Source organism: Haliotis cracherodii, unplaced genomic scaffold (assembly GCF_022045235.1).
Source record: "Haliotis cracherodii isolate W230 unplaced genomic scaffold, xgHalCrac1.p SCAF_4, whole genome shotgun sequence".
Lineage (NCBI taxonomy): Eukaryota > Metazoa > Mollusca > Gastropoda > Lepetellida > Haliotidae > Haliotis > Haliotis cracherodii.
Window position 1 is genome coordinate 21468922 of NW_027266297.1, and position 13507 is coordinate 21482428.

The 13507-nt window shown below is 45.0% G+C and overlaps 2 protein-coding genes across 5 annotated transcripts in view; one reads left to right on the forward strand and one right to left on the reverse strand.

Annotated features, from left to right (window-relative positions):
• Nucleotides 1–1423, forward strand: part of LOC139478486 (peroxiredoxin 2-like) — a 35073-nt gene extending 33650 nt beyond the window's left edge. For both annotated transcript variants that reach the window (XM_071260970.1, XM_071260971.1), the window contains exon 6: nt 1001–1423. In XM_071260970.1, coding sequence (XP_071117071.1) covers nt 1001–1086 — 86 coding nt within the window. In that variant the 3' untranslated portion in view covers nt 1087–1423. The remainder of the gene's footprint in view (nt 1–1000) is intronic.
• A 1388-nt stretch (nt 1424–2811) lies between these two features.
• LOC139480256 (mitogen-activated protein kinase kinase kinase 1-like) overlaps nt 2812–13507 on the reverse strand; it is a 45214-nt gene continuing 34518 nt past the window's right edge. For all 3 annotated transcript variants that reach the window (XM_071263299.1, XM_071263298.1, XM_071263300.1), the window contains exons 19-21: nt 13172–13314; nt 8448–8579; nt 2812–7858 (exon numbers count right to left, since the gene is read on the reverse strand). In XM_071263299.1, coding sequence (XP_071119400.1) covers nt 7703–7858; nt 8448–8579; nt 13172–13314 — 431 coding nt within the window. In that variant the 3' untranslated portion in view covers nt 2812–7702. The remainder of the gene's footprint in view (nt 7859–8447; nt 8580–13171; nt 13315–13507) is intronic.

A 13507-nucleotide genomic window follows, 5' to 3' on the forward strand; every position in this document is an offset into this window, starting at 1 on the left:
CTAATATAATTAGAAGTGACTGGATTTCTCTTCAGTTGCACACTTATTTTGGAAGAGCATGGCACAACTTGTGTATATGATGTCAACAGTTGTACAGTTACCACTTAGGTACAAGCACTTTTCGTGGTTTAAAAAGTGGTTAGGATATATTGTTATTAGTTTGTACATAGAACAGGGTTAGAAACTAACAGTTTTTGTCCACTAGTCCTTATAATGATAACATATAGCAAAACCCTTAAAATGGGCCAATTTCCACTAGTCCTTAGGATACCTTTACTATAGTTTGGTAAGGACTACAGGACTACTGCAATTTCTAACGCTGTAGTATCCCTTCAAAATGTGAAACCGCATCAGTCAGTGGAGGATTACAATCGGATGTAGGGCAGAATAAATCCCCAGGTCCTGAAGCAGGCTGTAAGAGCAGATGAAATGAGGGTGGACTGTGTGACCAGGCTTATTGTGTGCAATAGTGCTTTCCTGCTACAACTTCTGTACCTTGCCTCAATGGTGTTATTGTGATACATATTTGACACATAGGGTCACATAGGGTAAATTATTTTTCAGTAATTCTTAAAGCATTAGGATATTTGCTTCAATTTGATTAGGTAGCTATTTCATTCCAATTGTTACAATTTTCTCATTGTTTTTGGAAAGGCCTATAGCGATGTGACATCATTTAAACCTAAAGATAACGGCATGGCATCAGAAACAGATTTTATGGGATGTCACCCAACAATAGACAAACTGTGCCGATATGTCCTCTTAAGATCATGAAAAAGCCACAAGTCTACATGTTCTCAGAAAAATGACTGTGGCTACTAAAATGAACAACCTACTTGCAGCTTAGAGTTGTGGATTTTCTGTCCCTCGTGAAATTAAGTTGAAAGTCTCGAAATGTTCCAAATTATTTCACTTGGGACAGATAATCCACAAGTCATCTCAGCTCATGTGTTATTCTCTAATTTGAATATTGGACTGAACAATGCCATGCTGGTTGTAGTTTGTCCTGCTGGATGGAAGCCAGGCGCAGACACCATGAAGCCCGACCCCAAGGGCAGCCAGAACTACTTCTCCAAGGTCAACTGAGGACACTGGAGGACGACATGCTTAGTCACGACAAGTGGATCAGAATCAAGGGCACAACAGCCTGCTGGGGGATTGGACAACTCAATAGTGCTGTCATACTGGGAACAATGTCATCATTGTCAGGTTCCTGCCATGATCAGTGACATTTGCCTGTTTGTGTAGTAACAGCTTCATCGTTCATCATACATGACACAGGGGAGATAACTGCTGTCATATCTCATTTCTTCACTTGATTTGGAGTTGTTTATTTGAAGACATTTGTTCTCTGTCCCCAGCTATGTTGTTATTGTTAATGGCACATCTTTAACTGTCCATGAAATAAATTTTGAAAATAGGAGACACCTGTTTTTGTTGTTGTTTTTTTTGTTTTTTTAACGCAGCACTCTGCAATATTCCAGCTTTATGATGGCAGTCTGTAAATAATCGAGTCTGGACCAAACAATCCAGTGATTGACAAAATGCACATCGATCCAGGCAATTGGTATATGATGTCATGCATCAACCAAGTCAGTGAGCCTGACCTCCTGATCCCACAAGTCGCCTCTTACGACAAGCATAGTCGCCTGTTGTGGCAAGCATGGGTTGCTGAAGACCTATTCTACCCCGGATCTTCTATCTATTGGTCTATTGACAGGTCATTGCGTAATATTATAAACCTATTCATTGGGATCGCTATCAAGTTAGAGACTTCTTTCAATAGGCATTAAAACCTATTGTGAGGTTTTACTTTCCAGTCGGGTTAAATCTTATAAACAGGGACTTTGTAATGTCCTGAGTATTTTATTAATATAACTTCCGTTCAGATTGTAACATGTAATGAAATGTAAAATCAAATGACAAATGTTTTCTTTATATTCCCGAGGATCGAACTCGCAACCTTCATATTTGTAGCCCAGTGAGTGTACCACGAGGCTACAGAGGTGTTGATAAGCCTCACTGGTTTTTAGAATGTCCTTTTCAAGATCCGTACGCCAGCTACAGATATTTTATGCACGTTTCCTAAGGTTCATGGAAAGTATGTTCGAAACATAAAAATGTTGATAAATGTTGTTTTAAGTTTCTTTTTTCGGTTTATAAGCATGGAAAAACACTTCCCTCGGTTTTGGTAGACAGAGCATGATCTGGGGGTCGGGAAAAACCACGGGGGCTTTGCCCCCTTGGTTTTTCCCTTTTCCCAGGGCATGCTCTGTCTACCAAAACCTCGTGAGCATGTTTTCTCCAATACATCTAAATTCCCTTAGATATATGACCAGACTTACATCAGAGCCTTTTTCTCTCAGAGTACCTCACCTTGAATTGAAATCAAAGTCAACATTAGTCTGTGATGTACTTTCAATAATCAGCTCGCCATGTGTTGTGGTTCACGGAGTGTCAATGTACGCTTACCAAAATGTTTGTTCTCAGGCAGTGAGAATTGTCTAAGATCTAAAGCATAATTTTAAGTATAAAAAATTTGCTTGGATCAAATATTCATTACTTGTCTGAAAGCTGAAATGTGGGGTGAGGTGAAATGGGGCATAACATCGTGATCAAGGTTATTACACTTATTTATATGCATGTGCATGGTGTTCATTCGTATGAGACTGCTTGTACTTGTCCGGACTAATGCTAGTGCTAGCCCACTGAGGTACCATGCTGCGGTCAGCAATAATTTCTTTAATGTATTTTTTCAAAACTAAAAACACCATCACTTTTCCAGTTTGAAATAATGACTCAAGACAAGACTGTGGTCTATTTGACGGTTTATTGCTGACATCAATTATGAAGTTGTAAAATTTCATCATAAAGGCAAAGGCATGTTCAAATGTGATAGCAGATTACTGATATGAATTTCAGTCAAAATAAACCAAACTGCCACTATATAAAACTCAGACTTAACAATCACAACCATCTAAAAACCGAAAATAAAAACTTGCAGCCAAACTACATTCAACACAATAAAAAAAATCCTCTGATATGATTGTAGCACTTTTGAGATACATAGTTTCTCACACAACACACTGGTGGAGATAATCAAGGTCACCTTTGATCATGGGGTCACATTGTGTTATTGTTGATATCATTATCTTATCAATGACCAGATAAGCCCAATGACCCCATTCTGAGTGTTGGGTTGTGACCTTATCCTTGAAGCCGGGTTAACCGACATCTCTACAGAGTAGAAATTGCTTGAGATTTCCACTTTTTGGCGCCCTGTACATTTTCTGTGGTTGACATCATTTGGTACTTGGCAATCAATACATTGTGACAAACACATTTCTCAACAGCATATCACATTAATCGCCTTGGTTACATAGACCATATTGAACAGTAGACCTTAAATGGCTAGAGTGGTCTTTGTAAGTGCAAATAGGTCTTCGTCCCAGGTCATGGAAATGTCAGGATTTTAAGAAGTCAACAGTCAAATATCCTTTTGGCAGTACAAGTGTACTATGTTCCAAGGGAGTCATTAAATCACATTAGAACACAACACACCCTTTAGTGTGTACTCTGCAGGCCGCATTGAAATTCTGACATAACCAGACGATGGGCACCTTGATTCTGATTGCCTTGATTGTAAAAGTGAGAAAACTACATCACATAGTCTTTAGCTAAAAAGGCACAAGCATACACACATTGACACCTTTTGGAAAGGCAGTTACAGTCACAGATCTGATGGCTACTGGTCAACTGGAAGTGACCTTTACAGGAAACAGTAGGATATTAATTTTGAAGAGGGAGCATTCTGTCAGTGAAGCATGTAATACATGTTGACGTTTCACACGGGTAAAGTGAATGAGTATGGTTTTACGCCGCTTTTAGCAATATTCCAGCAAATATCATGGCAAGGACACCAGAAATGGGCTTCACACATTGTACACATGTCGGGAATTGAACCCGGGAGTTCAGTGTGACGAGCTGACGCTTTAACCACTAGGCTCCCCGACTGCATCTCACACAGGTACAATCTGCAAGTCGATGTTGATTACAGTATAAGGACAGATAGAATAGCCAGAATCATCCTGGGAATAGTTGTGGATTAGTTCTAGCTAGCTTCTTTTATCAATGACACTAAAATGTTAGAATTTTAGACCAGAAACACAGAATCTACTGATAATTTGTCAACAATTGATGACCTATCATATACGTTTAGCAGACTTTTGAAAAACGGTTGGGATGCCCATAATTCTAATGTCCCAACTTACTCCGCGAAGGACACAGTTGAATGTCTGAAAAAAGGGGTGTGTGCTCCTCCCCTCTGCATCCGGCAGTGGGCAAGACCACTGTCTACTCATCACTGAATAGTTAGAAATGGTAACCAAAGTGGAAATACACAGCTCGAATTACAATAAGACTTTGTAAAGATAAGAATACTATCTACAGCACAACTTGACCAATAAAACAGCAGCCATTCAGTACAAGAAAACACTGAAGACATCACTACATAGAACATTTACACACATCCACACACGCCCTCTCACACAAGCACACTGTTGTTGCTCCCAAAGGAAACACACTTAGCCCCCTGGCACTGCTGCCTTACTATAGTATAAAACCCCTGATAAATACTTGGAATCATTTCTAGATGGAATAACAAGTGAGTCTGCCCTTTCCCCCTCCATCAGGCCAGGGCAAATGTACATCTCTCACTTCTAGTGACTTGTCCTGCAGGAGGAGGATAGGCCAGCCCTGCAAAGTAAGTATTGAGAGCACCTGCTAGTGGAGAGAAATGATGTGATTTATATACATTGCTATCAAAATACACAAGGCAGCAGAGGAGAGACGGAGAGACAGACATCCAGAGTAAACCATTTCAGGACAAAACCATCGTGGACAATTGAACAGATCAGGTGTAAAGATTGAACATTATGCATGATTAAGGCGACCCATACAGTCTAATAACAAGTTGCCATCGTTTAGACAATAATTCATAAATGCAGGCAGAACTTTTCTCAATGATTACCAGACCTACTGTTAATGTTCGTAAGTCTTATTTGAACACTTCTGGTACAATCATAACACAATGAAGTGGATTTGTATACACAATTGGTATATTAGGTGATGATTTCACAAGCAGGTGACTTGCAATCTGCATTCATGCCACACCGGTGGGACAGCCTGTCTTAGGGTGCCTCTGTATAATGATATAAAAAATAGTTGTTCAAGGCACAGATTCCATAGTGCATTCATTAACGGTAGGCACTGAGTTTGCTCAGAAGATATAAATCTATTGTGACTAGGTAGAGTGATATTCCTGCCTGTAGTAAACATATATACATAAATATAGATACCTATCTCCATAAAATATATATTAAAAGTTTGTTGATTTCATAATAATCTTCATAATAGATAATTCATTTATAAACATGAGATATGTATTTTTTGGCATCTTGAAATACTGCAACACTCTTAAAATCTATTAAAAGATCTTAAATGTCATTTAAACATACTAAGTGTTACAACCTGTGGCTAATGCTGGTGTATATTGTTATATTTCAACCAGCATGAGTACTTTGATAATATCTTCCCAGAGATTGTATGTCAGAGAAACAAATATCTCAGGTTGTAAGTTAGAGATGAATATTGTCCACGTTTGTAGATGAGAGACAAATGTTCTCAACTTGCATGACAGTGAGCAATCCTCTCTGTAGGGTAGAGACAAATGTTCTCAACGTGCATGTCGAGTGAGAAATCATCTCTGTAGGGTAGAGACAAATGTTCTCAACGTGCATGTCGAGTGAGCAATCATCTCTGTAGGGTAGAGACAAATGTTCTCAACTTGCAAGTCGAGTGAGCTATCATCTCTGTAGGTTAGAGACAAATGTTCTCAACTTGCAAGTCGAGTGAGCTATCATCTCTGTAGGTTAGAGACAAATGTTCTCTACTTGCATGTCGAGTGAGAAATCATCTCTGTAGGGTAGAGACAAATGTTCTCAACTTGCATGTTGAGTGAGCAATCATCTCTGTAGGGTAGAGACAAATGTTCTCAACTTGCATGACAGAGTGAGCAATCCTCTCTGTAGGGTAGAGACAAATGTTCTCAACTTGCATGTGGAGTTAGCAATTATCTCTGTAGGGTAGAGACAAATGTTCTCAGCTTGCATGTCGAGTGAGCAATCATCTCTGTAGGGTAGAGACAAATGTTCTCAACTTGCATGACAGAGTGAGCAATCATCTCTGTAGGGTAGAGACAAATGTTCTCAACTTGCATGACAGAGTGAGCAATCATCTCTGTAGGGTAGAGACAAATATTTGCAGCTTGTAGACTAGAAGAACAAATGGTATGAGGTTGAAGAGTAGACATATAATGCTTTGTTGTTTCCCTAATGCCTAGTCCCCGAACTGACCACAAGCGTATTCTATCATACTTGACATATCCCACAATGCACACAGGTTGGGCACTTGCTTCAAGTGGCGTTAAGTCTGTAGCAGGGTAACTTCGTAAAGCCTTCAGTAATACAGTCAGCAATATAGTGAGTGATCCATGGAGTTCCCTTCTGGGTCCTGGATAAAAGTCACGGGAGAAGATTATCTTCTCCCAATCGAAATTCACTTTTGCAGCTTGGTAGTCAATAAAATAACAGTTCTTAGCTGCAAAGGTGCGTAAGTTCTTGTCGAGACGTCCCATGACAGCTCTTAACTGTTGGAACATGTTACATCTAGGACCTTTCGGTCGTGGCAAAGCAAATGCCATTTCTTGGTTAACGTACCCGTTTTGGGTTGTTGATCAATGATCATGATAAAATGTGTGAACAGCCCTGTTTTGTCCCTGTGACAACAGGTGCCTGTCCTGAATGTCACACTGTGCATCCCAGCCTGTGGGTGCAGATGTGTGTGAACAGCCCTGTGTTGTCTCAACGACAGCAGGTGCTTGTCTCCAATGTACATGCGGTGCAGCCCAGCCCGTGGGTGCACTAGTTGCATCATGTACATTGCTTTATAAATTTATATCCATGATAAATTCTCCATATACAGATGACCACTGACCGGCAGTGGTTTTACATTTATGCCATCACAGATCAGATGATGTAAGATCCTTAACCAGACCTAGTATCAGCACTTGTGACACTGTGACTGTGATTAAATACCCAAACTGAAAAGTCTATCCACTTTCATGCTGCAGCATGGTAGATAATGCCTTGACATGTAACCGAAATGCGTTGTATTTGCTTGCATTAATCTACTATGTTGAAGCTACCTGCATCACAGTCAAAGTATCATCACTCTTAAGTATGTCCTAATTAAAGATCTTAGTCATGAAATTTGGTAATTATCCCCCTCAAATATACAAAGTTATCTCACTGAATGCCCTGCAACAGTAGGAAGTCGTCAAACCCTGGACACTACGACAAGAGGTCGCAGCATGACGTCATGCAGACACTGACAGTTCTCATGACAGTGTCATGCAGTAAACGTACCATGACCATGTCATGAATACACTAACATTTAATATAGCATGACTCTGTCATGCAGACACTGACAGTTACCACAACATGACAAAATCACGATTACACTCTTGGGTATCAGGGCACAACGTCACAAAGACACTGTAACAAGTTATGGCACGAGAATGTCATGTAGACACTAATAAAGGTATCATGACAGAAGGTGTCATGAGAGTTAGCACAGAAGGCAGTCAGGACTTCTTATACTGGGTGAAGAGAGGGTGCATCAGCAGTTCCCTAGCGTTGGGGCGGAACTCGGAGCTCTGCTCCAGACATCGCAGCATCAGGTCTCGTACTGCAGGCGACAGGTTCTCGGGAATGGGAGGAGATTCAACAGACGATGCAATCTGTGAGGACAAAGAAAAGCACCTTAAGCATGAGCTGTGAAAAAAGTTCACCTCATTATTTCATAAATATAACATAATTGGTGAAACTCTCAAGATATAATTTGACAAGGTGTGCTGGACATGTGTCTGAAATTTCATTTCCAGTCTTAAGTTTGTTTTGTTTGTTTGTTCTTTAAAGCCGCACTTAGCAATATTCCAGCTATATGACGGCAGTAAATAATTGAGTCTGGACCAGACATTCCAGTGATAGATATCATGACCATCGATCCACCACGCAATTGGGATCGATGACATGCATCAACCAAGTCAGAAAGCCTGACCACCTGATCCCGTTTGTCGCCTCTTACGACAAGTGTAGTCGCCTTTTACAGCAAGCATGGGCTGCTGAAGTCTTAGAATAATAAGCAGCCCCACACATGTATGAGTGTGGATTTACTCTGTTCTTTACAGTATTCCAACAACATCATGACGAGGGACACCAGCAACAACCATTACACATTGTACCCAGGCAGGGAAGTTTCCTTGGCATGACTAGCAGACACATCCCACCCCTCGAAGTGTTGTCTGAAGAATCGGCAGCTAAGATTACCTTGAATATAAGAGCAAGATGATTAGATACATCAGGAGCATTCCAGGGAGGTTTGGTGGTGGCCATTTCGATCATACAACAGCCAACGCTCCACACGTCACAGGCACGACCGTAGTTCTCACCTCGCAACACCTACAACAGAAAACATAGCATTGTTAACATGAACTATCAGGGATTTATCTAGACCTGTCAGAGACCGATATTCAGCCCTAGGTCTGCAGCAAATGTCAGTAGAAATTCCCAAATGGGAAATAAAAAGATTATATTCATGTTATCATACTTAACGTGAGTGAGTGAGTGAGTGAGTGAGTTGGGTTTAACGCCGCTTTTAACATTATTCCAGTTATATCACGGCGTGTCAGCTTAATGTGGGAGGAAAGCCCGAAGTGATAGGTCTAAGACGTTTACCACATCGGTGAAACCCACGAGCACGGGTATGGTGCTAACAAACCTAGAAACATAATTGGGGCGAACCGGGATTCGAACCCACAATCATAGGTTTCTGGCGTGCCCAAGGGAAGTCAATCCCTGACTATACAAAAACTAATATTACCTGTTTCACACGGGTAACTAGATTGATAAATTACATGTGTTACGTTGTACTTAGGTCACTCCTAGACTGCCAGTGTGGTACCACCATGGTTCACAAACCAACACTCATGACATCGAAGGCAAGGTGAGCAGTTGGTGTTAGAATAGGTCCCAGTACACCGTAAGAGCTGTCCAAGGTGGGGATGAGCTGATTATGCGTTCGTTTTTTGTTTAAGCCGCATTCTGCAATACGCCAGTTTTATTACAGCGGCCTGTAAGTAATTGAGTCTGGACCAGACAATCAAGTCATCTATAATTTGATTGTCATATTGTTCAATTATCAAGGTTACCTCCATTAGCGTCCAAACACATTTCTGAGCAAAGCATACCAACTGAAATACCACTGGGATAGTGATAATGCCTCCAACCGTCCCCCCTACTCTCTCACCTCTGGTGCCATGAAGGCAATAGTGCCGAGCAACTGTCCCCTCTACTCTCTCACCTCTGCTGCCATGAAGGCAATAGTGCCGAGCAACTGTCCCTCTACTCTCTCACCTCTGGTGCCATGAAGGCAATAGTGCCTCCAACTGTCCCCCTACTCTCTCACCTCTGGTGCCATGAAGGCAATAGTGCCTCCAACTGTCTCCCTACTCTCTCACCTCTGGTGCCATGAAGGCAATAGTGCCTCCAACTGTCCCCTCTACTCTCTCACCTCTGGTGCCATGAAGGCAATAGTGCCTCCAACTGTCCCCCTACTCTCTCACCTCTGCTGCCATGAAGGCAATAGTGCCTCCAACTGTCCCCCCTACTCTCTCACCTCTGGTGCCATGAAGGCAATAGTGCCTCCAACTGTCCCCCCCTACTCTCTCACCTCTGGTGCCATGAAGGCAATAGTGCCTCCAACTGTCCCCCCTACTCTCTCACCTCTGGTGCCATGAAGGCAATAGTGCCTCCAACTGTCCCTCCAACTGTCCCTCTACTCTCTCACCTCTGGTGCCATGAAGGCAATAGTGCCTCCAACTGTCCCCCTACTCTCTCACCTCTGGTGCCATGAAGGCAATAGTGCCTCCAACTGTCCCCCCTACTCTCTCACCTCTGGTGCCATGAAGGCAATAGTGCCTCCAACTGTCCCCACTACTCTCTCACCTCTGGTGCCATGAAGGCAATAGTGCCTCCAACTGTCCCCCTACTCTCTCACCTCTGCTGCCATGAAGGCAATAGTGCCTCCAACTGTCCCCCCCCTACTCTCTCACCTCTGGTGCCATGAAGGCAATAGTGCCTCCAACTGTCCCCCTACTCTCTCACCTCTGGTGCCATGAAGGCAATAGTGCCTCCAACTGTCCCCCTACTCTCTCACCTCTGGTGCCATGAAGGCAATAGTGCCTCCAACTGTCCCCTCTATTCTCTCACCTCTGGTGCCATGAAGGCAATAGTGCCTCCAACTGTCCCCCCCCTACTCTCTCACCTCTGGTGCCATGAAGGCAATAGTGCCTCCAACTGTCCCCTCTATTCTCTCACCTCTGGTGCCATGAAGGCAATAGTGCCTCCAACTGTCCCCCTACTCTCTCACCTCTGGTGCCATGAAGGCAATAGTGCCTCCAACTGTCCCCCTACTCTCTCACCTCTGGTGCCATGAAGGCAATAGTGCCTCCAACTGTCCCCTCTACTCTCTCACCTCTGGTGCCATGAAGGCAATAGTGCCTCCAACTGTCCCCCTACTCTCTCACCTCTGCTGCCATGAAGGCAATAGTGCCTCCAACTGTCCCCCCCCTACTCTCTCACCTCTGGTGCCATGAAGGCAATAGTGCCTCCAACTGTCCCCTCTACTCTCTCACCTCTGGTGCCATGAAGGCAATAGTGCCTCCAACTGTCCCCCTACTCTCTCACCTCTGGTGCCATGAAGGCAATAGTGCCTCCAACTGTCCCCCTACTCTCTCACCTCTGGTGCCATGAAGGCAATAGTGCCTCCAACTGTCCCCCTACTCTCTCACCTCTGGTGCCATGAAGGCAATAGTGCCTCCAACTGTCCCCCTACTCTCTCACCTCTGGTGCCATGAAGGCAATAGTGCCTCCAACTGTCCCCCCTACTCTCTCACCTCTGGTGCCATGAAGGCAATAGTGCCTCCAACTGTCCCCCTACTCTCTCACCTCTGGTGCCATGAAGGCAATAGTGCCTCCAACTGTCCCCCTACTCTCTCACCTCTGGTGCCATGAAGGCAATAGTGCCTCCAACTGTCCCCCCTACTCTCTCACCTCTGGTGCCATGAAGGCAATAGTGCCTCCAACTGTCCCCCCTACTCTCTCACCTCTGGTGCCATGAAGGCAATAGTGCCTCCAACTGTCCCCCTACTCTCTCACCTCTGGTGCCATGAAGGCAATAGTGCCTCCAACTGTCCCCCTACTCTCTCACCTCTGGTGCCATGAAGGCAATAGTGCCTCCAACTGTCCCTCCAACTGTCCCCTCTACTCTCTCACCTCTGGTGCCATGAAGGCAATAGTGCCTCCAACTGTCCCCCTACTCTCTCACCTCTGGTGCCATGAAGGCAATAGTGCCTCCAACTGTCCCCCCTACTCTCTCACCTCTGCTGCCATGAAGGCAATAGTGCCTCCAACTGTCCCCCCTACTCTCTCACCTCTGGTGCCATGAAGGCAATAGTGCCTCCAACTGTCCCCCCTACTCTCTCACCTCTGGTGCCATGAAGGCAATAGTGCCTCCAACTGTCCCCCTACTCTCTCACCTCTGCTGCCATGAAGGCAATAGTGCCTCCAACTGTCCCCCCCCTACTCTCTCACCTCTGGTGCCATGAAGGCAATAGTGCCTCCAACTGTCCCCCCTACTCTCTCACCTCTGGTGCCATGAAGGCAATAGTGCCTCCAACTGTCCCCCTACTCTCTCACCTCTGGTGCCATGAAGGCAATAGTGCCTCCAACTGTCCCCTCTACTCTCTCACCTCTGGTGCCATGAAGGCAATAGTGCCTCCAACTGTCCCCCTACTCTCTCACCTCTGGTGCCATGAAGGCAATAGTGCCTCCAACTGTCCCCTCTATTCTCTCACCTCTGGTGCCATGAAGGCAATAGTGCCTCCAACTGTCCCCCTACTCTCTCACCTCTGGTGCCATGAAGGCAATAGTGCCTCCAACTGTCCCCTCTACTCTCTCACCTCTGGTGCCATGAAGGCAATAGTGCCTCCAACTGTCCCCCTACTCTCTCACCTCTGGTGCCATGAAGGCAATAGTGCCTCCAACTGTCCCCCCCCTACTCTCTCACCTCTGGTGCCATGAAGGCAATAGTGCCTCCAACTGTCCCCCTACTCTCTCACCTCTGGTGCCATGAAGGCAATAGTGCCTCCAACTGTCCCCTCTATTCTCTCACCTCTGGTGCCATGAAGGCAATAGTGCCTCCAACTGTCCCCTCTACTCTCTCACCTCTGGTGCCATGAAGGCAATAGTGCCTCCAACTGTCCCCCCTACTCTCTCACCTCTGGTGCCATGAAGGCAATAGTGCCTCCAACTGTCCCCCCTACTCTCTCACCTCTGGTGCCATGAAGGCAATAGTGCCTCCAACTGTCCCCCCCCTACTCTCTCACCTCTGGTGCCATGAAGGCAATAGTGCCTCCAACTGTCCCCTCTATTCTCTCACCTCTGGTGCCATGAAGGCAATAGTGCCTCCAACTGTCCCCCCCCTACTCTCTCACCTCTGGTGCCATGAAGGCAATAGTGCCTCCAACTGTCCCCCTACTCTCTCACCTCTGGTGCCATGAAGGCAATAGTGCCGAGCAACTGTCCCCCTACTCTCTCACCTCTGGTGCCATGAAGGCAATAGTGCCTCCAACTGTCCCCCCTACTCTCTCACCTCTGGTGCCATGAAGGCAATAGTGCCGAGCAACTGTCCCCCTACTCTCTCACCTCTGGTGCCATGAAGGCAATAGTGCCTCCAACTGTCCCTCCAACTGTCCCCTCTACTCTCTCACCTCTGGTGCCATGAAGGCAATAGTGCCTCCAACTGTCCCTCCAACTGTCCCCTCTACTCTCTCACCTCTGGTGCCATGAAGGCAATAGTGCCTCCAACTGTCCCCCTACTCTCTCACCTCTGGTGCCATGAAGGCAATAGTGCCTCCAACTGTCCCCCTACTCTCTCACCTCTGGTGCCATGAAGGCAATAGTGCCTCCAACTGTCCCCTCTATTCTCTCACCTCTGGTGCCATGAAGGCAATAGTGCCGAGCAACTGTCCCTGGAACTCTCCTGCACCCGTAGCTTGAGATGCTAACCGTGCTGCAGCTCCGAAGTCTCCTATCCTCAACCGCTGCCCCGTACTGTCCACCAGCAAGTTAGCTCCTGCAACAAAGAAGGCAAAGAGCTTAACACAGGACATCTTAAAATGATCAAAGGGAAGTAACTCTTGGGTGTGGGATGTTTCAGGTAAGAAGCTACCAGTGAGAATTAGAATCCGTTGTCAGAGATATCCCTGTGTGATTTCATGTTAAATTTCACTTAGAAACAGTTCTACTATCTTTCAGAGCTTTCAATG